The following is a 26,773-nucleotide window of genomic DNA, read 5'->3' on the forward strand; positions in this document are numbered from 1 at the left end:
AACTCTACACCCAATGTGGGGCTCAAACTCGCAACCCCAAGATCAAGTCTCTACAGACTGAGCCAGCCAGGGGCCCCAGTGACAGTCAATCTCTGCGTCAACATGGCTAAACTATGGTATCCAGTTTTTGGCCAAACACCAGTCTAACTGCTGTGAAAGTATGTTTTAGACATGATTAACACTTAAAATACTATGAATAAAAGATCACTTTCCATAACATGGGTAGCTCTCATCCGGTTGAAGGCCTTTAGAGAACCTGAGGTCCACCAAGAAAGAAGGAATTGTGCCTCCAGACACACTCTTCCCTATGTCTCCAGCCTGCCCACCTGCCCTTTGAAACTTGCCAGCCCCTACAATCTCTCTATATACATCCTATGTGCTATATTTCTCTCAGGAACTCTAATACCTGGATTAAGCTCTTAGGTAAAAGAGCAAACCTTTAAAACTCTTAGTAAAAAATATAGTTATCTTTGTATATTGTAGGGTGAAGATTTCCCAAATAAGACCAAAAATACTAATCATAAAAACTGACTAGCTTAAAATTATAGACTGCTACTTATAAACAATACTTAACAATGTATGACAAATTGTTCATAATTCTACCCACTGGTATGTCCTTTCTCAATCTGTCTCAATCTTTCAGACTTCACTTAGCATTTTTTTCATTTCTTTGCGAATTTTAGTTGTCTTATCCATTTTCTGGCTACAGTACTTCTTTATATAGATCAGTTTTCTCGGCAGAGAAGCCGGTGAGACTCTTCAGCATTACCAAATGTAAACTCTGCCACATATCCAGGTACCTAGCTTATGAACTCTTCTTTAATCAATCACAAAGCAGTCTAGAATCTTACAAAGAGCTCAACCTTGAATTATCTAAAAAGCATGCTTACTAATTCAAATTAATTAATTTCAGTTCTTTTAAAAGCAGCACTCAGACAACAGAAAACCACCAACCAATATGGAACCTTTATTTTTAAGGTCATTTCTGTACATCTGGAGTATGAGAGTAATCCTCTTACAAATGGAACTGATTACGAGAATAAACGACGACGACAAAACCAAACTGGAATTTCATGTGAATCCACAGGAGTTTAAGCTTCAAATCCAGCCAAGAAGTTTGTTACAATCTCTTTCAGCTTCGCATCTGACTGTTCTGAGATCTTTCCATCAGTCCTATTTGGAAATGAAAAGCAGTTCATCAGTTCTGACCTAAACAGAAATCCAATGACTAGCTACAAAATTCAAAAGAATTTTAACAAGACTTTTTATTTTAAAATTTACAAAAAAGAGGCCATCAATTGTGTTCATACCTTATATTGCCCAACAGTGCCTGGTGTTGGCTGATAACATGAGCCAGGAAAGCATGCTCAAACTTTGTGATCTTGCTGGGCTCCAATTTATCAAGATACCCTCTTACACCAGCATAAATAACAGCCACTTGTTCTTCAATAGCCATGGGAGCTGAAAACAAAAAACGCCAAGTAAGTTGCTCAAATAAACAAAGAGAAACTTACCTTTTCTAATTATTAATAATTTCTAATTATCTCTACATATCACCTACTCTGACTTTCTCTGTGACAAACTCCACATTAATACTCTTCCCCATTTCTCTCCCCAGGAAACAGTTTTTTCCTTGTATTTGCAAGCCATGAAGTGTAATCTTTGGGCATATTCCACAAGCACTGTTTATCATCTGGCAGCATGTATACGGTTTGAGGTATAAACAATTTGCTGAAACTACAGCAAGATAAATAAAAATCTGCCCAATTCCATTCTCTCAAAACCAAGGGGGAAAGGGAAGGAGGAAGAGATCTAATAGGTTTTAATTCTTAAAAGAAAACATTAAGTGTACTTAGTTAAGTTTTCCTGGTTATTCAAATAATGACAGACTGTACTAAAAGTACAACAGGCCTCAATCACATTCAAACCACTGTATCTTTAATGAAAGAACACCATGTATTACTCTATGGGATACTCCCAGGCCCTTACACACAGTACATACACTGGTGAAACGAAAGAACTCACAATACTGTCCTTGCTTCAGCAACTCAGTTAATCGCACACCACGACTCAAGAGTTGTTGAGTGGCAGCATCAAGGTCAGAACCGAACTGGGCAAAAGCAGCAACCTCGCGATACTGGGCCAATTCCAGCTTCATGGTACCTGCCACCTGAAGTACGGAAATGGTCAACTCGTGAAACACAAAAATACTTAACCCACTGACAAAAAGCACTACACAAATACGTTATGATTTTAACCTAATGACAGCCCTTCTCCTTGACAAAGTGATGCAAATTACCTGTTTCATGGCCCTGGTCTGGGCAGCAGATCCAACACGGGACACAGACAAACCAACATTAATGGCAGGGCGGATTCCTTTGTAGAACAATTCTGTTTCCAAGAAGATCTACAACATACACAGAATGCTAATAAGCTTAAAAAGCAAAAAACAAAACCCAACCACAACTATTTCCAAGATTAAGTAAAAAAACTGAAGCCCAACACCTCCAAGGAAAAATGTTAAGTGTCTTCTCATCATAAAGAGCCCCTCCAATCTTTCCCAGCACATATCAACTTACTCTATTGCTAAGATTAAGAGATGTAAGGAGAAAAAACAGGTGATGAATTTCTATTAAAATATATGCAGATGAAGTGATTTGACCTCTGAGATTTGCTTCAAAATTATCTAGGGTGGAGAACAGCAGTGGCTGTAAATGACGCAAAAACGAAGTTCACTACACCACAAACTGAAATGGGTGAGAGATATGTGGGGTTCATTATACTGTTCTCCGTACTCTTCACATTTGACATTTTCCACAGTAAAAGGCATTTAACAAATCAGTTCATCAACCCTAGTTTCAACCAATGCCTTGGAATCATCCAAAGCTTTTACATTTATTTTAATCATAAAGTGATACCTGTCCATCAGTGATGGAAATGACATTTGTTGGAATGTAAGCAGACACATCACCAGCTTGTGTTTCTATGACTGGTAAAGCAGTCAAGGAGCCACCACCAAAAGCATCGTTCATTTTGGCTGCTCTCTCTAGCAGACGAGAGTGTAGGTAGAACACATCACCAGGATAGGCCTCACGACCAGGGGGCCGGCGGAGCAGCAGAGACATCTGACGATAAGCAACAGCCTACAGTACAGGAAAGGGTTATAAAGTTGTTACTCAAAGCTCAATCTGTCATCTTCAACTGTGGTGCAAACATACAAACAGATTCTAAAAATATATATCCTTTGACCTGTTTGGATAAGTCATCGTAGATGATCAAAGCATGTTTGCCATTATCTCTAAAATACTCTCCCATGGAACAGCCGGAATAAGGAGCCAGGTACTGAAGTGGAGCAGCATCAGAAGCAGTAGCTGAAACCACAATGGTGTACTTCATGGCATCTGGGAAGAAAATCAATTGTTAAGTTTCACAAGGTTATCAACATTTTGATTTTAGAGACTATTACAATAAAAATTAAGTGCTTTACTAAGTAATTTATCAAAGTCAGATTAACTAGAGCCAAACAGCACCTATTTAAAGAAACTGACAAAAACCGTAACATTTATTGTTGTTTTATACTTATTTTACTTGTTTTGCTTATTGAACTACAGTAGTAGAAATTTCAGTTCATTAGGGACTAATTAAAACCAGCCTTCATTAAGTAGAAGCTATTCTAAGGTTAGCAACAATAGGACTCCCAGAGAACAATCAGACTAAAGTTCATTCTTTCTTTCTTTCTTTTGGACTAAAGTTTGTTCTTTCTTTCTCCCTTGCTCTCTCTCTCTCTCTTTCTATTTTAGGGAAACCCTACCCTCGAGGGTTTGAACTCATGACTCCCAACCCCAAGAGTTGCATGCTCTACTGACTGAGCCAGCCAGGCATCCCTGGACTAAAGTTCTTTAATACCTGCATCTGTAAGTCGCTTCACCAACTGGGCAACAGTGGATCTCTTCTGACCAATAGCAACATAGATACAGTACAGCTTCTTCTTTTCATCAGTTCCATCATTGAAACGTTTCTGGTTAATGATTGTGTCAATAGCAATTGATGTTTTGCTTTAAAAAGAGAAGTAAACATAAATCTTAGTAAATACTTCAAAGTTTTTCTCAACTTAAATTTCAGTACTACTTCTAATCCTCATCACATTCCACTCTCCCCATATATCCAAAGCATTTACCATTCCAAGCCTAAAAAGTAATCTTTCCACAAGTACATTTTAGTTAGAATGTTTAACAAGCTTTACCCAGTCTGTCGGTCACCAATAATCAGCTCACGCTGACCACGACCAATAGGCACCAAGCTATCCACAGCCTTAATGCCAGTCTGCATTGGTTCGCGCACAGAGATTCGAGGAATGATCCCAGGGGCTTTCAGGCCAACTCGCCTACGCGTCTTGGAACCAACTGGACCCTGTTAAGCAATAAAAAGGAGCCCCCAAATCAATCAGTTTTGATGTCTGTTAGAAGCTACAACCACATCTAATAACTATTAAACGTACCTTTCCATCAATGGCATTACCAAGGGCATCCACAACACGGCCTAAAAGCTCCTCACCAACTGGAACATCCACAATGGCTCCTGTTCTCTTCACAATATCTCCTTCCTTAATTAGTTTATCATTTCCAAACACGACAACGCCAACATTGTCAGGTTCCAAGTTCAGAGACATACCCTACACAAAATACACAATTGAACCCCCATGAAGCCTGAGTAGTACTTCTTCCCATGTCAACACTACAGGATATGAAAACAGCTAGCAAAAAAAAAAAAGGTAGTATTGTACTTCAGATCTGGTTTACTCGTATTTTTACAACAAACAACCTTCTTTGGTCAAGACTTAAAACAGCAACGTGTTCCCCTGAATAATCCTAGGACAGCATTATGATGTGCCTAACATGCTCCTGTACTGCATCCTCAAGGAACCAAAAGAAGCAAAGAAACTGAACAAGTCAAGCTTTTTTCACTGCATTTATTTTATCTATGGCTTTTAAACCGGGTGATCGGTATGAAATAAAGTGATCAACTGGAAATTTTAAGACACAGTTGATTTACATCTTTTTATCTTTGAGTAGTGCCATAAAGTTTAAAAAATTATAATGAGAACTCATCGGGTTAGTAGAAATTGAAATTAAAAGCTACCCAAACAAGGATAAATTGCCATAATGTAACAGTGGTGGGTCATCTCTCATCATTACAACTTTAATTCAAAATGTAAGATTTTTAGGTCCCTAATCATTACTCAGGAAGAAGGCTATTCCAGGAACTGAGTCTGGTCAGTAATTAAAGCTCTGTAGAAGTACTTAGAACAAACAGATGAGTATCACGGAATTTCACTGCAAGTAACGTTCAATACAAGTCACTAACCACATGTGGCTATTTAAAATTTGAATTAACACCATCTTACAGAAGTAAGAGAACTTACTCTTCCTTCCAATTAACACATCTCTACATATCACCCACTCTTTCTCTGTGAGAACTCCACACTGTACACACTCAATAGCCTCACGTGTAAAATAGTTATCATACTTAAACAGCACAGACATAAAATATTTCCATCACTGCAGGAAGTTCTACTAGACTCTTAGATCTTAAAAGCTAAAAAGAAACTCGGAGTTCATTTATTTCAGCCTCACCTTTCAAAGCTATGTAACATGTATACACAGAAGATTACAAGAGGCTAAATTTTTTGCCAAGGTCTTGCAGCTATGGCGAAAACGTTTGGCTCTATAATTATTCTTCCATATGAAGGCTTTCACCATACCCATCACTAGCCAGAGGACTAAGACTGTCTTTTCCCAGGTGTGCTGAGCGGGTAATCCTACCCCTTCCCCCCCCACCCAGGGTCTACCCAGGTATCATGCTCTGCTTTCCTCAGAAAACCCATGACTCCTACCATTTGTTTTCATCCCACTGGCCAACTAGGTTTAACCTAATAGAGAGTAGACTTCTATCATCAGAGAGCTTCTGATAACTATACCACTAGCTTAACAATAATATGTCTACTCTTACAAGAAATACAAAGTCAATGACTTTCAACTTTCCACCAGAAATGAATTTAGTTGAAAGCTTCTAATGCTTTTGTATAAGACGATCCTAATGGCTATAAAACAGACTTCTTAGAATTTGGCTGAAGGTTTACTCATTTTTTAATTTCAGCACTAGTGGCTACCATTTATGTATACATCAGTCCCTAGAGTAAAAACCAAAACCCTTAAGTTTATTCTTTTCACAATCTATGATAATGACTAAATACTGAAGAAGTTGAGATTTAAAGTTAAAATACAAAAAACACTAGCACAATGTCTGAATTAATAAATAAATAATTCAGAGACCAATCCTAAAACACCAAATCTCATTTTATAATTTACCTTTAAACCTGAAGAAAACTCTACCATTTCTTCTGCCTGAACATTTCTCAGCCCATGTACACGGGCAATACCATCACCAATGCTTAGGACACGCCCAGTCTCTTCAAGGTCAACAGAGGTATCAGCTCCAAGAATACGCTCTTCAAGGATAGAGGACACTTCGGCAGTGCCTATTGAAAGAAAAAATCCATTGCAAAAATAGCCTTGTCTCAAGATCTTTTTAAAACCCATTTCCCCAACAACATAAAAACTAAAATTTTGTAATCACAATAACAATTATTCTAAAATGTAATATGCATAGTTCTATTCAAAAAAGCTTGATATCTACCACTACTATAAAAACAAATCCAAGTGACTGAGAGAAAATTTCACACGACAAATGTAAACCAGATAAGAAGCTAATAAAATTAAGCAACACCATTATAATAAGAATTTTCACCTTCTACTCCTTTGGTTTAATTTCTAAGAAATTTCTACCTATGCTGAAATCTTACTTTTTGGCTAAACTCTGCAGAAAGCTTAAAAATGCAATCTATTTTTTTTTAAATTAGGCCTTATACGCCCAGTATGGAGCCCAACAACGGGGCTTACACTCATGACCCTGAGATGGAGACCCAAGCTGAAATCGAGAGCAGGACACTTAACAAACTCAGCCATCCAGGCACCCCAAAAATGCAATCTATTTTTAAAAGCAAGCAACTGTTAACAAAGTATAAACATCTTTCCCTTTAAAGACATGCAAATACTTACTATGCTTCATCTTAGCATGTGGGAGACTTATGTATTCACTTGTTTAATCTTTAGTTCAAAAGCTCCACTCACACATCCCCAAAGGAATTCCCTAACCTACAGCATCTTCCCATGTCACCCCCCCATTTCTCTATTTGAAATGTGCAAATTTATAGGTTGCCACATATAGATCAGCAGCATCACCTTCAAAACACATGAAGGTAAAAAGTTGTTTACTTTTTTCTAATGTTTTTTAGGAGAGGAAAAATAAATCTTTCATATTTCAGAAAGGATACCCACCACCTGAATGTGTACTTTCTGTTTCCACCTAAGGGATATTATATCAGGAAAAAAAAAGCTATAATATCACGAAAAAAGAAGTATTTCACTAGAACAAGAGAACCTACCAAGGCATGGCTAAATGGCACATTACAGGCAAAGAATCTGAGATTTGTAGTAACTAAAATTAAGAGAAAAAAAATTAACAAATGAAAATAAAACAAGTTACTTAACCTATGTAACTTATTTTTTCCCTTAATGACAAGGCAATAAGTGTGGTGTATGTAGACTTAGAAATAATGACTTACCCGTCTTCTGAAGACGAGTGTTAGAGGCATGGAGGTTCCTTGCAGCAATAAAGGAGGATCCCAAAGCATTTTTGGAGACCTAGTGTATAAACATTTTTTAAAAGTTTATTAAAAAAAAAAAGCCTTTATAAAACTGGCATGCTTAAACAAATGTGGGCTTAGTTTGATCAAATTATCAGTTTGATCACATTATCAGTGAAAATATTAGTTATAGACAAAATATTTTGCTTAAAATTGGAAGGCTAATAATCACATGACAAAATAGCTTTTGATATATGCAAAAATGTATTAAGCAGCTCCTGGTAACACTAAGTATTCTATAAAAAGCATATTTTAAAAACCAACAGTTACCAAATTATCTTTTCCTTTAAAGGCATCAGGTAATATTTCATTTTAACCGTGGAAATTCTCAGTAAGATAAACTGCTTCCTAAAAGGGGGAAATATCAATACATATCCTATTTTACTTAAAAAACAAACAAAAATTAAATTAGTAAACGTTGGAGTTTTATTAATTAAGTATGGCTTGGACTCTTTTTTTTCTTTTTTTTTTTTTGTCCTGACTTCGACAAAGCCTACAGCAATCTGGACCCCTGCCTTCTCCTTCAAGTTGTAACGAAGTGATTGGTCACCGTCAATTCTGAACCTACTACTTCCTATAGGACCGGATGAAAACCGTTAAAAATGTTTTTTGCGAATAGTTGTATTAGAAGAGTAAAATAGCCAGCGCTGATAGTACGTTTAACATGGAAAAAATAAGTAAATGCAAGCCTTCAAGGGCGATAAGGAAGGGCATTGACCTTTACAGGCATTTTCCAACCTGTGTTCTATCTTGAGTTCTCAATCACTGTCTGACGATTCCTCAAGGACGAAATCTTAACACATGTCAAAGTACCACTGCACAAAGCAAAGTCTTCTTTCTGCCTGAGACAATTTAGGCTTCACTGCTGTCACGGTATCGGCCACATGAAATGCACATCTGCACTGTACGACGTTTCACAATCGTTTCAGTATTCAGCACTGAGATCGCCTACTTAAGTATTCAGAAAAGCACCTTCACTTATTGCTTTCCCCCGAACCGATCTCCGAGCAGAGGTGAAATGCCGGGGCGTGCTGACCTTCATACAATGTCAGGCTTCCCTAGGTCGCTTCAACTAGGAAGCTACCAACAGTGCTGACCTTCAGCGGGGCAGTCCCGGTGAACCAGCGGGGACAAGCCTCGCCGTTTCAGAGCAGCCGTCGGAGAGCAAGCGCCCCGGCCCTGACCTTCACCCACGGCCCCCTCTCGGACAGCTCTCAACTGAAGTCGTGAACACCCCATGAGGCCCCATCTCTGGACAGCATCAAGGTCACCACCTCCCCTGCACAGCTCAACACCGTCCCGCACGGATGGCGAACAACAGGGCCCTTGCGCCGCCTCCCAGCCCAAGGCCGAGCAGCCAGCAGTGCAAGATGGCGGCACCCGTCAGCCCCTCACCCTCCATGCAGCAAGAGCTCTCGAGTCAGCACATTACCAGCCACCTGCCGGGCCACCTCCCTGCCGCCGGTTCCCCGCACTCACCAGCCCTGCCCGCCGAGGAAGGGCGCGGGCTACCGCCGCGGCAACGCGCACGGACAGCATCTTTGCAGGTTCTCCTCGGGGTGCTCCTCTGCAGCCGCAGCCTCCGGACCGACTGGGACAAAATGGCTGAGCGGCGAGGAAGGTCAAGGCAGCCGGCCCACCTGACCCGGAAGTACCGCCCCTCGCGTTCGCGCACCAGACGCGAATCTGCCTTTTACGGGAGGGTTGGGGGCGGGGTTACTTTTTTAAAGTATTGTTTTTAGATTTAAACTTAAAAATGAGCGGTTAGACCTTTGTCAACTTCGGCCCAGGCTTTCGTTAGACATTTATTTTGACCTATTGAGTTGACCTTGTGGTTGCCCCTGACGACCATGTGGGTAGCGGAACCCCCTACTATGCGGTTTTCGGGCCCAGTCACGGCTGGGGACTGTGTAGGCGTCACCTTGTACTGGGACATAGCTGGTTTGAAGGTGACAGGAGGCTGATGATGTGGAGTCCGAGATTACAGTTTTTAAAGCCTTGTAGCAAAGTAAACAGTTATCACCGGGGGCTTGTGAAACTGGTTAATCCGTGGATCCCTGGTCCCACCCCCAGACCCTCTTAAAGTCAAAAATTTGGAGCAATCTGAATTTTTGAGAGGCACCCACACCATTCTAGGTGATCCATTACGCGCTCAAGTTCGAAAGTCGCAGTTCTTTTAGAGTCTATCTGAATGAAATCTGTATATTGGAACAAATTGTATAAAAATGGTAACAAACACAAGGAGTTAAAGAAGAGTGGTTGCCAGCTCTACTGAGAATGGTGCAGAATCAGAAGTTTTAGCCCAGACTGGACTAGGATTCAAGGTCTCCTACCAACAGCTAGTTTCAGGACAGCAGGGACTATGCTTTTACATTTCGAATAAATTGGGGGCGCCTGAGTGGCTCAGTCGGTTGAGCCTCCGCCTTGGGCTCAGGTCATGATCCCCGGGTCCTGGGATAGAGTCCTGCATGGGGACTCCCCTGTTCAGTGGGGAGTCTGCTTCTCCCTCTACTCTATCCCCTTGCTGGCCTGCTTGTGCTCTCTCTCAAATAAATAAAATCTTTAAAAATATAAATTTGGGGGGCGCCTGGGTGGCACAGCGGTTAAACATCTGCCTTCGGCTCAGGGCGTGATCCCGGCGTTATGGGATCGAGCCCCACGTCAGGCTCCTCCCCTATGAGCCTGCTTCTTCCTCTCCCACTCCCCCTGCTTGTGTCCCCTCTCTCACTGGCTTTCTCTATCAATGTCAAATAAATAAATAAATAAAAATATTTAAAAAAAATATAAATTTGGAATAAAATGTAAATGATAGGGGTGCCTGGATGGCTCAGTCAGTTAAACCTCAGCCTTTGGCTGAGGTCAGGATCCCAGATTCCTGGGATCTAGCCCTGTGTCTGGCTCCTTGCTCAGCCGAGAGCCTGCTTCTCCCTCTCCCTCTGCTGCTCCCCCTGCTTGTGCTCTCTCTCTCTCGCATGCTCTCTACCAATAAATAGAATCTTTAAAAAACAATAAAATAAAATGGAAAGGATGAAGAAAAAACACCTTCCTATACCAGCACATCAACATTGGGGCAGAACTCCCCCACCCACACATGCACAGAATCTTTGTGATACTGATTTTTATGGTATGCACAGAATTTGGCGGGGGGGGGGTATATGGGGTGTCTTATCTGGTTTACACCCAAACCTTAATTTGGGTGGAGCATATGAATATCTGGATTAAAAGGGTCATGTCCTAAAATATAGCTTGCAAATGTATGGTCAACAATCCCTTATCTAATACTCAACTCCGTTTTCAAGGTGAACATCCTTCTTGTCATGGGTAAGAGTAGGCTAACAGAAAAAAAAATGGTTTGTAAAAACAGAAAGGTTGGAGCAGTATTTTATGAAATTTGTAGTGATGAAAGTGGACAAAGGGCATAAAGATGACTTTTCTCCCATACTCAGGGGCTGTACCAACTTACTTGAAATTTGGTTACTGAGCAGAGACACATTTGACTGAAACAAAACAAAATGAAAAAATAAGCAAGCTATACAATATGGTATTGGCTAGTTAGTAAAATTCTTTTGAAAAAAATTTCATCATTTAAATATGCATATGACTTAGAAGAAAGATATTTAGTGCTAAGAGTGATCCACGATTTGATATTAAACCACATATATCAGACCATTGAGTACATTGAGTACATGGTCTACCTTTCCTGTGTTTCACAGTATACTAAGGAGGCTGCAGGCAGCAGTGTGGTCTTACTAGCCTTCAAAGATAAATCAAAACAAGAACATTATGGATAGACTCTAGCTCTACTACCTAGTCTTGGTCAAGTCATTGAATCCGTGTGTGTGTGATTTTTAATGTGAAAATATGTAGAATAGTGTGTTCATTTATTTTTACAAGGTACTTGTAAGAATGAAACTAAAATAGGAAAACAGAAAACTATACATTGCTGTCTGTGTAAATATAGAGAACCTCTCATAGTGTTAACCACAGTGATGGAGGGAGAACTTTAGGGAAGGCAAAAAATGAACAAAAAATGGCTGAGTGGCAGTGACAGTGCCAGCAGTTGGATGCTGTCAACTGTTGTTGTTGTTTTTTTTTTTAAGTTTTATTTATTTAAGTAATCCCTACACCCCAGGAGGGACTTGAACTCATAACCCAGATCAAAAGTCCCACTGTTCTGATGGAGCTAGCCAGGCGTCCCAACTGTCAACTATTTTAAAACAGTCTCCAGCACGTGTAGCTCTTTGATAGTGGGAACTAAAGGATAAGATAAGACTGCTGCAGCTCATATTGCTAGTTACCCTAGCAATAAAAATTTTAAGACAGTGCACTCCTTGTGGAAGAAACTAATATCTGCTCTCCAAAAACAAGTTTCAGGTATTTTTTTAAGATAAGTGGTTCAGGTCAGAAATAAAAATATAAGAAAGAAAAAAAACCAGACTGGTTCTAGACGGCTGTCCTGCTCATCTAGGAAATGATACCACCGAGAGCAGAGAGAGCCGCGAGGCGGCAAGCGAGAAGAGGCTCGTGGTGCCGGAGCCTTGGACCAGCTTTGCCCAAGGACTTGGAGGCCGGAGTCCCAGTAAAAACTACAACTCCCAGAAATCCCTGGTTCAGGGGGCGGGACCAACGGCGTGTGGGCGGACCCCTCAGAGCAAGCTGTGAACTTCTCCCGCGAGGAACTTCTCGAGAAGTGGCGGGAGCGGCGGCTATGGAAGCTCAGGAAGAGAAAGAGGCGCAGGTGATGGGCGGGAGCGGGGATTTATGGCCTCCTGGAAACGGCATCTTTGACACACTCTCCCCGCCCGCCGATGTCCTGGGCGCACCATGTTTACTTTTTTCCTCCCTCCTACTCTGCTGCTCCATCTTGAGTCCTGCCTTCAGGGTCTGCGAGCCCCTCTCTGCTTAGACCCCCGGGAAAGGGCGTTTCCCTTCCTTCCCGGGGTTCTCCTTGCTTCGACTCAGGCTTGGAGAGCGGTGGAGGAGCCCCTTGGTACGAGATCCCTCTCAGCCTACTGGAGTGGGACTTCCGAATCCAAACCCACTTTCCAGCCAAGCCTCACCGTTCACCGCTGCTTCCTAGTAGGATTGTCACACCTGACGTGCTTCCTCATCCAGCATCCCAACTCTAGGTGCCTCTGCGTGCAGCGAGGCTTCTGGTGTGTTCAGGGCAACTCATTTTTCAGACTTTGCACGTATAATAATGCTTTGGCACCTTCATACTGAGCTTTAAGATCATTCGAGTGATGCAAATTACTAGCCTATGCTGCTTTGTAGCTTTAGGAAAGGGTGGATTGTTTGATTTTATTCTTTGGGCGTATTTTTTTCTGATTTTGTTCATTGGTCGCTCACTTGTTTCCTGTATCTGCTATCTATCTCTGTAAAGAGATAATGTGAAGTAAGTAGGTTGCCAGAATATTTCTAGAGAACATTTTGTTTGCTTCTGATCACTCTCTCATATTTGCTTCATGCTATTACAATAAACAAATCTTATAATATTTGTTTTTCTTTTAATGGTTAGGTTGCTGCGTGGTTAAAAAAAATATTTGGAGACCACCCCATTCCGCAATATGAGGTGAATGCTCGGACCACGGAGATTTTACATCACCTTTCAGAACGCAACAGGATTCGGGACAGGGATGTCCACTTGGTAATAGAGGACTTGAAACAGAAAGCAAGTGAATATGAAGCAGAAGGTGAGATTAATTACAGAGTTTTGAATGAGATAACTCGATAACATTTTGTATATACGATATTATATAACATAACACTAAATAATACAAAATTAAGTTAGTGTGGACTGCTTGTTAGTTTTGCTTCTTACTTCACCCAGATTTGCCTCCCACTCCATTATTATAGCCACTTAATAAGCCATAAATTTCATTATAATGTAAATTTTATTAGTACTCTGATACCAAATAGTAACCCCTAAAATATGTGTCTAAACTTAGCCTGACATACAAGCCTTTGGTTTTTCATTTACGTATCTCTTTGGTCTGTTTCTGGTGTCCATGCTTTAGTTATAATGAGCCATCAGGACATTCTGAGGTGGCAGCCCTGAACTGCAAGACTTGAAGAATCACATTATCACTATGTGTTCATGGGATTGCATTAGAATTTTCTGCTGTGCATATGTAGGTTGAAAAAGTGCATTGAAGACACCTGTTGTTTTTATAACACAAACTGCACACAAAAGAATTGACAAAAACCTTTCTATGGGTTGGAATATATAAAAGAGGAAGAAAGTGAGACCTACAATTGCCCTGTATTTATTTATGTGTGTGGCATGTGTTACATGCAATGTTTTGAATGTAGTGCAATTTATATTGTAATTCTACTGTTTATGGGCTTTTTTCCAATTTTCTTTTAAAAATTAACATATAGCAAAATTGACCTTTTGTTTTGGTGCACTGCTTTTAGCCTATATATTACATTTCTACAACACAACAATACTTTATATACATATTATTTTATGCAATTGCTTTTTAAATCAGGAGAAAAAATATGCATTTATGTTCCTTATAATTCTATAGCCACCTTTCCTGATATTCATTGTTTTTTGTGTGTGCATTCGAATTATCGTTTGGGGTCACTTGCTTTTAGCCCACAGAACTTCCTTTAGGATTTCTTCTAAGTCAGGACCGCTAACAACAAATTCTCTGTTTTTGTCTATCTGGGAGTTTTTATTTTGCATTCATTTTTGAAAGATAGTTTTGCTAAATGTAGGATTCTTCATTGATAGTTTTTCTCTTGAACATTTTGAATGTTATCCCATTGCTTTCTGGCCTCCATTGTTTCTGACAGGAAATCAACCCTTAATCTTATTGGGGTTTTTTTTGTAAATAACGAATCCTTTTTCTTTTGCTATTCTCAAGATTGTGTCCTTACCTTTTGCTTCAACGTTTTTACTTTGATGTGTGTGTTTGTGGATCTCTTTGCTTTTAGTCTGCTTGGGTCTGTTGAGTTACTGAGTTTTTTGTTGAGTCATTCCTTGGATGTGTAAATTATTATTTTTCAATAAATATGGTAAGTTTTCGGGCATTATTTATTTGCTTTTTCTGCTTCTTTCTTCTGGACTCCCATTGTGCATGTGTTGATATGCCTAATGGTGTTCCTTATTTTTCTGAGGCTCTCTCTTTTTTTTTTCTTTTTTACTTTTTTCCTCGCTGTTCTTCAGCTTCCATAATCTCTATTGCTTTATTTTCAAGTTCACTTATTATTGATTCTGCTACTTCAAATCTATTGTTCATTTTTTTAATCAACTTTTCATTTTAGTTATTGTACTCTTCAACTCTAGAATTTCCATGTAAATTTTTTTTTTTTTTTAGCAATTTCTGTTTCTTTTCAGTATTCTCTATGTGATGCAACATTGTCCTCCTATCTTTTGTTACTTCTTTCATCATGGTTTCCTTTGGTACTGTGAACTTGTTCGTTATGGCTATTTTGAAGTCTTTTCTGATAAATCCAATGTCTGGTCATTCTGACAGGGAGTTTCTGTTGCTTGCTTTTTACCATAGGTCATGCTTTCTTGTTTTGCTTTCCTATATATATTTTTGTGGAAACTGGACGTTTTAGCTAATGTATTGTAGCAGCTCTGAGTACAAGCCTCCCAACACCCCAGCCCCCCGGAACTTGTTGTCATTGTTGTTTTCTTGTTTGTTTAATGACTGACTGATTGTGTTTAATGAAGTCTATTTACCCCTGATAGTGTTAAGCCTGCGATGTTGCTCCTCAGGGAGGCACATATTTAAGTATCCCCACAGTCACTGTGGGATGTCAGTGGTTTTGGTAGGCTTGTCTTCCTCTCTTTCATGGACCACATCCAGCTGTAAAATTCTGCTAATTAACAGCTGACTATTGTTTCCAACAATGCTATGGGACACAAATTGCTCTACAGGCTAATCCAATCAAATTCTGGCACCCTTAAAGGAATAGTTTTGGAGGGCAGTGTTTGATATGTGTTGTAACCCAAGGATGGCTCCTCTTACCTGTCTTACTTTCTGCTTCTTCCATGCAAACTAACTAGCCTGCAGTTTAACTTGTGTCTTGACTCTTCTCCCAAATGCTTTTTACTATAACTTACACAGTATTTGAGAGTCTCTTAGGCTTGGACTTCTCCAGGCTCTGTTGCAAATGAATTCAGCTCCTTTGGGAAGATACTGGGAATTATCTCTTCTATGGCTTGCTTCTTCCTCTGCCCAAAATCTCTGAGCCAGGGATCTGGAGTTGGAGGTAGAGACAATAACAAGCTTTTCTCTGAGTGGCAATGCCAGTGTAGATTCTGAGTGCTTGGGGGACATGGGAGTACAGCAGTCTTATGTTTCCTTGGCTTGCCTTTCTTGCTGTGGCATTGCTACCTCATGAGCTGGTACAAGGGCCCTTGGATCCTGGTATTCTCAGCATGGTAGAAGCTCACCCAAGGTAGAGCTTCCATTCCAAAAACAGTGGCTGGGTGGAGGAAGAGAGCCCATACCTCTCAAACACATTCACCTAGGACTTAGTCTCAGCCACAGATAGCTGGTGTCAGGATGAGAAACATTGAAGTGCAATTCCTCCTGGACAGAAAGCTCTCTGTCTGGGAGCTGGGGGCATGGAGATCCCTGTGTTCTTAACTGCAACAGTCTGGAGTGGAGCTCTGCCTCACTGAACTGGGAAGGAGAAGGAGGGGGTGGTCTTGGTTTAAATACCACAAACTCCCACCTTCCTTACTGAATTTTCATAGATTTTCTAAAATAGATGTTTCTTTATTTGCTGTTTGTCCTTAGGACCATTTCCAGAGGCTTTAAATCATCTGGTTTTTTGTTGTTGTTATTGTTGTTGCTTTTTACGTGGTTGGGTTTCTTGTTTTGTTTTTTACAGTTTTCGCCAGTTTCACTGGAGAGCAGGTATGCAGATCTCCTTGCACTGTCAGGCTGGAAGTCTTAACTCCTGGCCTACTGATTTTTGACAAGGGTAATAAGACAATTCAGTGGAGGGAAGAATAGCCTTTTCAATGACTAGTGCTGGGATAACTGGATATCCACATGTACAAGAATGAAGTTGGACCCTGCTTCATACCATATGTGAGAATTAATTCAAAATGAATAAAAAACCTAAACATAAGAGCTGAACCTAAAATTCAGAAGACAACATCAGTGTTTATCTTCATGACCTTGAATTTGACCATGGTTTCTTAGCTATGATTACCCTAAATGCAAGCAACAAAAGGAAAAGTAAATAAATTGGACATCATCAAAATTAAAAAACTTTTGATCTCAAAGGACACCATCAAGTAAATGAAAAGACAGCCCATAGAATGGGAGAAAACATTTGCAAATCATATCTGATAAGGGATTTGTATCTATAACATATGAAGAACTCTTACAACTCAATAATAAAAAGATAAATAACCCAATAAAAAATGGGTATGGGGTGTGAATATACACTTCTCCCAAGCAGTTATAAAAATGGCCATGAAGCCAGCATTATTAGACATCAGGGAAATGCAAATGAAAACCATAATTCCACTTCACACCTACAAGGAGGGCTACAATAAAAAGAAAAATATTCAAGTCTTGGGTTATCATTTTATTGAACATTACTAAATTCTGTGAGTGATCGCTATGCAAAAATAATAATAATCACAGTAACTGTTGGTGAAGATATGGAGAAATTGATGGTGGGATTGTAAAATCACACGGTCTCTTTGGAAAACAGTCTGGTAATTCCTCAAATGGTTAAACATAGTTAGCATATGACTAGCAGTTCTACTCCTAGGTACATACCCAAATATGAAATGAGTAAAGACAGAATGTAGGTTAGTGGTTGCTAGGGCTTCATGGGTTGGGGAGTTGGAATATGATGACTAAGAAATGTGGGGGGTTTTGGAGGGGTGATGAAAATGTTCTAGAATTGATCGTATTGTTGGGTGCACAACTCTGTGAATATACTAAAGGCCACCAAATTGTATACTTTAGGTGGGTGGGTTGTATGATCTGTGATAAGATTTCAATAAAGCTATTAAAAATTAAAATAAAACAAACATCTTAGTCACCACAGAACTCTTCTGTCTTTTCAGCCAAGCATCTTCAGAGCCTTCTCATAGAGAGTGTGAATTTTTCCCCTGCCAATCTGTCTAGCACTGGTTCTAGGTACCTGAATGCTTTGGTTGACAGTGCAGTGGCCCTTGAAACAAAGGATACCTCACTAGCTAGGTAATTATTGTGACAATTTAAATTTCTGTAGTCATATAAACTTTAAGTTCTCGACCAAAGGACTTTTTGTTTCTCTGGGTAATTCTACACAGGAAATTAGCAATAAATGCAAAAACACTGAATTTACTTAATTCCTCCTTATCATTGCCAGTGAGTATGTATAATTAATTCAGATAAACTTGGTGTTTAAATTTTCTTCTTCCAAGATTAGGTTTGTGAAGGTCGGTACTCATGTATATTTGGAAACGGATTAGGTAGCACTTACATTGCTCCCTGTAAACAGTAAGAAAAGAAGTAGGCTAATTATATCTGATTAAGCACAGTGAATTTTGGTCCTGTCCCCCCTTCTGCGTAGAGTAGGTAAGGACCTTTATTCCTTGTGACAGGCATCCTACCTATATAATAATAATATTCTTTCCAACAACATTAAGAGGAAACTGAAGCTCAGGAGAGGTGTGTTAAATAACTTCTCCAAGCTGATAAATGGCTGATAAATGGCAGAATTGGGATTCCAACACATTATTACACCATAGTCCATATGATTACGATTGGTGGCCATATCTTAGCTGGGACTACCACTAATCAGAGAACTGTATAGCTGTTCTACTTAATTGCCCATATAAGGACTTGAAATTAATATATATATTCAGAGAGTAGTATTTCAGATATAAGAACATAAGGCTATATTGCAGCAGAAATATAAACTTGAATTAATTCAGCAGACACCAAATATCAGTTAATATGCTAGGCATATAACCATAGCTATACACACACACACACACACACACATACACACACACGGTCACTGGGGAAGTAGAGATGAACAGGATACTTACTGTCAGCAAGGACAGTCTGCTTATGGTCAAGTAAGGGAGATGGGTATGTAAAACCATGGCATAGTTTGACATCTGCAACAATGCAGGAATGTACCAGCTATGCACAGAGAAGGGGTAGTGAGTTCCAGAATGGGAGTAAATCTTATTTGAGTTTTGAAAGACAAATGGAAATTTGCCTGAAGAAGGGCTTTTCAGGTGATGGGAACAGCATATAAAAAATGCGTAGAGAAAAAAAATGCATAGAGGTATGAAACTGTGATGATAGAAAAATCCACAAAGATAAATTCATTGTTAGAAATGAGGAATAATTGTCATTATTGTCCTTTATGTTCATTTATGTGACCAGATTCTTTTTTTAGTTTTATCCCTGCAGTGAATGATTTGACCTCTGATCTTTTCCGTATCAAATCCAAAAATGAAGAAATCAAGCTTGAATTGGCAAAACTTGAAAAAAATCTAACTGCAACTTTAGTGTTAGAAAAATGTCTACGAGAGTAAGTAACTGAGTTGGAAGTGGTGACAATGTTTATCATAAAGGCAGTGACCGGATATTGTCAGATTTAGTTTTGGCGGTAGATATGACTTAAAACAACACATTAGGAACTGGGGTCCATAAATGGTTTTCTAAGTAAAAAATGACTTGGATGTAGACTTGGATGTTGGGTATAGGCTTTCACCTTTTACTTTGTACAATTTTTTACCTTTTTTTTTCTCTTTTACAAATAGTCTAGATTTGTGTTTTTTTTTTTTTTTTAAGATTTATTTATTTATTTCAGTGCGAGAGTGTGAGCGAGGGTGGGACAGAAAGGGAGAGAGATTCTTAAGCGCACTCCCCACTGAGCGCAGAGCTCAATGCGGGGCTCCATCCCTCCACCCTGAGTTCATGACCTGAGCGGAAATGAAGAGTTGAATGCTTAACCAACTGCGCCACCCAGGCGCCCCAACAAATAGCCTAGGTTTTATAATTTTGAAAATGTATGTGAACTTTTTTTCCCTTATAAGTTATGGTGCAACCTAAAGTCACATTATATTTTGTTTCCCATTCTTATTAGAGCTCTGGTAGCCCTCTTTAAAAAAAAAAAAAAAAAGATGTATTTATTCATTTTAGAGAAACAGAACGTGTGTGTGTGTGTGTGTGTGTGCGCGCATGCAAATGGGGGGTGGGAGGCAGGGAGGGTTGTAAGGAGAGAATCTCAAACAGACTCCCTGCTGAGCATGGAGCTTAATGCAGGACTTGATCTCACAGCCCTGAGATTATGACCTGTGTCAAAACCAATAGTCAGACGCTTAATCAACTGAGCCACCCAGGTGCCTCTAGAGCTTTGGTATCCTCCTGATGCTCTGGACCTTCTTTAGGTCCCTGTTGCCCCTGAGATTAGATGCTGTAGATCAGGAATGTGGATATGCACAAGTAATTTGGTGATGTGTAAATTTACTTCATATACATATTGAATGTGTATATGCAAGGCACTCTATCATGTCACTTTTAGGAAAGAGTACTTTGGGACCTCCATAATTCAAATTGGCTTGGATATATTAAATCACTTCTTTAAGCAGCTGGTTTACTTTCTCCAAGAATAATTGTCATAGATTAATCTTAAAATTACTTAGTATTCCTTGAGAAAAATTCCAGGTGGCAACATGGTGGTGGGGCGGGGAAAGATGACTTGGAAGAATACATGGTAGCTAGTCTGGAATATAAAATATATGGGAGAAAATCCAGGAAGTATATTACTAACTTTGGGCTAATCCAGAGTTGAATCCCAAAAGTAGTGGAATTTCTTCTTTATAATAATTCCACTGAGAAGAAGAGAATGTTTTCAACTTTACTTTTTAAAGGGATCTAAAGAAGGCCGAGTTGCATCTGTCTATGGAAAGGGCCAAAGTTGACAATCGTCTTCAGAACACAGGCTTCCTAAAAGCAAAGTCGGAGGAGTTCAGATTTGGAATCAGAACTGCAGAGGTGTGTATGAAGGACTGAATATATTTAGTTCTTTTTTTTTTTTTTCTTTAAGATTTTACTTATCCATTTGAGAGAGAGAGCATGAGAGGGGGGAGGGTCAGGGGGAGAAGCAGACTTCCTGCTGAGCAGGGAGCTTGATGGGGGCCTTGATCCTGGGACTCGGGGTTCATGATCTGAGCCAAAGGCAGATGCTTAACCGACTGAGCCACCCAGGCGCCCCTGTTTAATTCTTTTCAGACTTCTTGTTGACCTTCGTCCTCACAACTAGGCAGTATTATTCCTACCTTTTTACAGATGAGGGAACTACAGAGATCAGTGACTTGCCCAAAGTCATGTAGCTGCTTAGCATCGGATCCAGATTCAAATGCAGGCAGCCAGGTCCCAAGCCCAGACTCTTAGCACTGCACCCATCTTGTGGCAGATCTATGACTACTTGAAATGATCCACATGCTGTGTAAAAGTGCTTAGATGCATGTATAGTTTTTCACCTATGATTTGTAGCTTCTCATCCCTGTGTTATATAATGAAAATGTGTCATGACGGTCACTTTCAAGATACTGTTTTTAACCGAACTCCCTTTTTTGGAATTACAGGAGCAACTTTCAGCCAGAGGCATGGATGCTTCTCTGTCTCATCAGTCGCTAGTAGCACTTTCAGAGGTGAGCTCAGTTTAACCCAGTTTAGCGTTCTTTAAAATCTTAGCACACAATCTGCTTTTTCATTTTTTCTTTCTGTAGAGCTTTGTTCACTATTGAGCTGTTTTTCTTTATCTCTGTAGTTTATTTTCACTAGTATTTATACCTTTATTACTTGGTTAGCTGTAACTATCCTCACGTTTGTTTGGTTTCCTTTATTTATTACCATATGCTAGAAACTCTTTGCTAGAGTCGGTTATATGTTATTGATTTGTTTATAAAATAAATTTATTGAGAGATTATGTGCTAACCATCTAGGTCCTTTTCTTCTCTTTCCACTTACAGTAAAAATGCAGGCCTGAAAACTCTACAGGATGCAATTCTAGGTTTTTAGGTTGTATAAGTGTCTCATTTATTTTGGTGGGAAGGAGAAAGAGGGGGTTTTGCTTTGTTTTGTTTTATTATTATTTATTATTTTATTCTTAACATTTTTTTATACTTTAATTTTTGGAATCTAAGGTTGATAGTTCATCAGTACATATTTGAGATCCTAATTGTCCCCTTACATTCTGATTCCTCTTAATCACATTATTCTGTACTCCTAGACAGCATACTTAGATCCTATTCTCTCTCTTTTTTTTAAAGATTTTATTTATTTATTTGAGGGCGAGAGAAGAAAGAGAGAGAGCGTGAGTGGGGGCAGGAACAGAGAGGGAGGGAGAGGGAGAATGACAAGCAGAGTACGCTAAGCGTGGACCCTGAGATCATGACCTGAGCCAAAACTGGGAGTCATACGCCTAACCGATTGAGCCACCCAGGCACCCCTATTCTCTTTTTTAAAAAATTGTATTTTTAAGTAATCTCTACATCCAATGTGGGACTTGAATTTACAACCCTGCTCCATGGACCCAGCCAGCCAGATGCCTCACTTAGATCCTGTTCTTAATAAATGGGAGTTTAACTTTGCTCTTTTAAGCATCTTATAAGGATTGTTTCCATTGGAAGTAAGCTTGTTATTCATATATCTTTGACCTTCATTTGACCTATTGATACAATTTGATACATTATTTAAAATATCTTCATGTTAATGCTTTATAATGTTTTATTTCAGAAATGAACTGTGTTTAGTTGCATTATGAATATCTCTATCATTCTGTGACTCTTGTGTTTTTTTCTACCCCTAGAAATTGGCGGAACTAAAACGACAGACTATACCTTTGAAGAAAAAATTGGAGTCTTATTTAGATTTAATGCCGGTAATTATTTTTATAAACTTAAAAAAAAGCCATCTCCAGCTTTCCCTAAGGATACTAAATGATCATAAAATACTAGGTCCATGTTTAAGGATTTATTTAAAGTCTGCTAATTTCAGTATTGTATGTTCACTGGATACACTTCTGTAAGGTTCTTGCCTTTAAAAAAAAACTGTTGCACTTTTTCTCCTTGAGTCCTGGGTGATGCAATATAACCTCTTCTTGTTTTATTTTTCTTTAAAAGAACCCGTCCCTTGCTCAGGTGAAAATTGAAGAAGCAAAGCGGGAATTAGTAAGTAGTTCCATTTTTTTCTTCTGATTTTTTAAAAAGAAAGAAAAAACTGCTGATATAACTAAAGCTCCCTTCATCTGTCTTCTTTTCTTCCTACTCAGAGGTAAACCACAGTCCCAAAGTTGCACTTTCTTAAAAAAATTTTTTTGTTTTCTTGAGTTAGCTCTACACCCAATGTGGGGCTTGAACTCATGACCCTGAGATCAAGAGTCACATGCTCTCCCAACTGAGCCAGCCACACACTCCACCATGTTTTTTTAAAATACTTTTTGGATATGTATATGTATTTCTTTTTTTTTTTTTTGGTAAAGATTTTATTTATTTATGTGACAGAGAGACAGCCAGCGAGAGAGGGAACACAGCAGGGGAGTGGGAGAGGAAGAAGCAGTCTCCCAGAAGAGGAGCCTGATGCGGGACTCGATCCCAGGACTCCGGGATCATGCCCTAAGCCAAAGGCAGACGCTTAACGACTGCGCTACCCAGGCGCCCCTGTATATGTATTTCTTTCCATAAAACATGCATAGTAATTTTTTATCTCTATTAAATTTTTGCTAGATTTTCCTGGCTGGAAAAGGGGGGTCAAGAGACATAGAATATTTTAGGCAAAAGAATTAACAAAGGTATAAGAGCTAAAAAAACGGAGGACTTGCCTAAGCTTTGGCAAGTGATGCACTCCCAGCTGCTTAGGAGTATACAATGGATGGTAGGGCTAAAGATGATCAATTGGTTTATGATATAAAGGATCTTAAATATAAAGAGGTTTGAACTTGGAGGCTCTAGGGGACCACTAACATTGCTATGTGTTTCTTTATTTTCTTTTCTTTCTTTTTTTTTTTAAATGATTTTTTATTATATTATGTTAGTCACCATACAGTACATCCCCGGATTCCAACGTAAAGTTCGATGCTTCATTAGTTGCGTATATATGTGTTTCTTATTTTCTAAGCTAAAGAGAAATGTGATCAAAACTATGCTTTTTGGTTAGGACAGTTCTTTAGAAAGATTATTCTGGAATCAGTGTATAGGGTGGATTAGAGGAAGGAAAAAGAAAATTGCAGAAACTGGTTAGCATATTTTGACAAGGGGAGAAGTAATGAGACGGGCAACGGAAGTGGGGAGGAGGTGACGTGAGAGAAGTTGCGGAAGTACTTTGGTCAAGCAGTAGATGTCGGAAAAATGGGTTCATGTATCTTTACACTGATACAGCGACTCATCTCTCTAAAGGGTTTTCCCTCTTGAGGTGTTTATTAGAATTAGGAGTCTGAAAACTTTTGGGGTGTGGAGGAGAAGGGAGAGATATATAAGCAAGAAATGTCTGAGAGCATATTTAGTATTTATAATAGTATTTTTTTAATTTCTTTTTTTTTTTTAAGATTTACTTATTTATTTTAAAGAGAGAGCACACCAGTCAGGAGAGTGGTGGAGGGAGAGGGAGAGAGTGTCTTAAACAGACTGCTCACTGATCATGGAGCCCGATGTAGGGCTCGATCCCACAAGCCTGAGATCATGACCTGAGCTAAAATCAAGAGTTGGATGCATAACCAACTGCACCACCCAGGCACCCTTAAAATTCTGTTTTAATATTTTTCTTTTTTGCTTCTCTTACTTAAATAACACTAGAAGTTCAAGCACCTGTTTTATGTCCTTATTTATAGAATTTATGGTGTTTCTTTCTTCCTTTAGGATACCATTGAAGCTGAACTTACAAAGAAAGTAGACATGATGGAATTGTGATCAGAGTCAAGTAAGCTTCGTCTTCCCTAACAGTACATTGAATAGGACTTGAAAGAATTGTTTTCTCTTGGACTTCCTTAATAACTTAGCTCCTGTGTTCTTAGAGGAGATAATAATGTCACTGTTGATGAACAGTGGTTTCTGGTTATATATTGTATTTCTGTGCCCAAATACATAGTTTTCATATTAAAAAGCTTTGTGGGTTCTCTATGTTGCTGGCAGTTAAGTGTCTCTCTCTGGGTCTCTTTGGTGAACATTGTGACATTTGTCATGCAGTCACTCATGAGGTCAGCTAAGTGAAGAGAAGAGTTCTGCAACTTGGTTATGTTTCTCCCACTCCTCCCTCCAGGGCTCTGCTGTCATTCCTTCTGATCAGCTCACCTGCTTACCTCTAAATGTTAATATATGCAGGAATTTAGTTTATGAAAGAGTTGACCTTTTAAATCAGTAGTGGAGAGATGGATTAATTCAACAAACAGTGCTAGATCCTTACTTCACGCCTTATGTTGGGATAATCCCAAAGATCAAAGATTTAAATGTTAAAAAAAAAAAAGATAGTGAGAGGAACCATGAAGAAGCTTCAATGTTTTGATTCTTAAATAATCGTAGAGTCAGTAACATGGGTACCAAATCCAGGAGTCATAAATGAAATGACAGAAATATTTGAAATTTTAGAAATATTAAAATTTCCTGTGTGGTAGAATCTTTTTTTTTTTTTAAAGATTTTATTTATTTATTTGACAGAGATAGAGACAGCCAGCGAGAGAGGGAACACAGGCAGGGGGAGTGGGAGAGGAAGAAGCAGGCTCATAGCAGAGGAGCCTGATGTGCGGCTCGATCCCACAATGCTGGGATCACGCCCTGAGCCGAAGGCAGACGCTTAACCGCTGTGCCACCCAGGCGCCCCCCTGTGTGGTAGAATCTTGAATAAGTAAAATCAAAGGACTTCACAAATGTGTAGGGAAAAAGAAAGAAATTTTTCACTGTTTCTTTTTGGACTTTTTTTTTCCTTTTTGGACTTTTAAAAATTTTGCACCATGTGATTAAGAAGCAATCAGTTAAAAAAAAGAAAGAAGAAGCAATCAGTTTTGTTTTGTTTTGTTTTTGCCATCAGTTTTTTAAAGATTATCTAAATGACCTTAAAAATTTCCCTCTCCTGGGGCACCTGGGTGGCACAGCGGTTAAGCATCTGCCTTCGGCTCAGGGCATGATCCCGGCGTTATGGGATCGAGCCCCACATCAGGCTCTTCTGCTATGAGCCTGCTTCTTCCTCTCCCACTCCCCTTGCTTGTGTTCCCTCTCTGGCTGGCTGTCTCTATCTCTGTCAAATAAATAAATAAAATCTTTAAAAAAAAAAAATTTCCCTCTCCTTTCCCACAAATATGTGGAGATACAAAATACAAGAGATATTTATATTTCCTTTTTTGGAAATTGTCCATATCATTTAGCCATTTAGATATTGCAATTTGATCTTTAGCTTAACAATTTATAGAAGATCCTTATATATTAGCTAAATTAATCTTTTGTGATTTGCACTGTAAATATTTTTTCAAGTTTGTCATTTGTCTTTTGACTTAATTCCAGTGTTTTTGGTGAGGCAGCTTGGTAGATTGATTGTGGAAATGACCACAGTAATTCCTCTTGTCCCTGGGCATTCATCCTTTATATTGTGAATTTGCCACTTCTCCCAACAAGAGACGAATCTCCACCTCTTCTTTCTGACTTGGCCTTATGATTTGTTTTGGCCAAGGAGACAATAGGAAACGTAACAAAAGCAGAGGATTAAAAGCCGAGGATCAGAGCTTGCCCTGTCTTATGGCTCTGGAATTCTGAAACCACTATGTAAAGAAACTTGGACTGTTGAGGATGAGAAACTACATGGAGCAGAAACAAGTAATTCCAGCTGAGCCCTGCCCCCACCCAAGACCAAGCAGGCTGCCAACTGCCAGCTATGTGGACAAGGCCTTCTTAGACTACCCAGCCCTGGCCAAGCCATCTGTAGCTGCAGAGATCAACCAAGCCGGCCCAGGCCAGAAGCCCACACAGTCAACCCATAATATCATGAGAAATAATAAATGATTTTTTGAAGCTTATTTAAGTTTTTG

At 39.3% G+C, this 26,773-nt stretch overlaps 2 protein-coding genes across 4 annotated transcripts; one reads left to right on the top strand and one right to left on the bottom strand.

The window, feature by feature from the left end:
- Positions 1-947: 947 nt before the first annotated feature.
- On the bottom strand, positions 948-9,398 carry ATP5F1A (ATP synthase F1 subunit alpha). Its single transcript, XM_002918119.4, has 12 exons — positions 9,245-9,398; positions 7,685-7,763; positions 6,369-6,538; positions 4,499-4,672; positions 4,244-4,410; positions 3,907-4,055; positions 3,250-3,401; positions 2,919-3,143; positions 2,300-2,407; positions 2,026-2,170; positions 1,311-1,461; positions 948-1,173 (listed from the first exon to the last, which is right to left on the bottom strand). Exons 1-12 carry the CDS (start codon positions 9,302-9,304, stop codon positions 1,092-1,094), a joined length of 1,662 nt encoding a protein of 553 aa, XP_002918165.1. The 5' UTR covers positions 9,305-9,398; the 3' UTR covers positions 948-1,091.
- A 2,984-nt stretch (positions 9,399-12,382) lies between these two features.
- Positions 12,383-26,773, top strand: HAUS1 (HAUS augmin like complex subunit 1). Of its 3 annotated transcripts, none has more exons than XM_002918120.4 (10): positions 12,383-12,503; positions 13,284-13,458; positions 17,820-17,955; positions 19,151-19,285; positions 20,631-20,754; positions 21,348-21,413; positions 22,574-22,645; positions 22,887-22,934; positions 24,618-24,678; positions 26,419-26,773. In XM_002918120.4, exons 1-9 carry the CDS (start codon positions 12,474-12,476, stop codon positions 24,666-24,668), a joined length of 837 nt encoding a protein of 278 aa, XP_002918166.1. In that variant the 5' UTR covers positions 12,383-12,473; the 3' UTR covers positions 24,669-24,678; positions 26,419-26,773. The 3 variants fall into 3 exon arrangements, with proteins under 3 accessions (XP_002918166.1, XP_034498726.1, XP_019654011.1); XM_034642835.1 differs by lacking the exon at positions 26,419-26,773 and adding an exon at positions 26,253-26,385; XM_019798452.2 differs by lacking the exon at positions 26,419-26,773 and having other exon boundaries at positions 24,618-24,878.

This window comes from Ailuropoda melanoleuca, chromosome 14 (assembly GCF_002007445.2).
Source record: "Ailuropoda melanoleuca isolate Jingjing chromosome 14, ASM200744v2, whole genome shotgun sequence".
In the NCBI taxonomy this organism is placed as follows: Eukaryota; Metazoa; Chordata; class Mammalia; order Carnivora; family Ursidae; genus Ailuropoda; species Ailuropoda melanoleuca.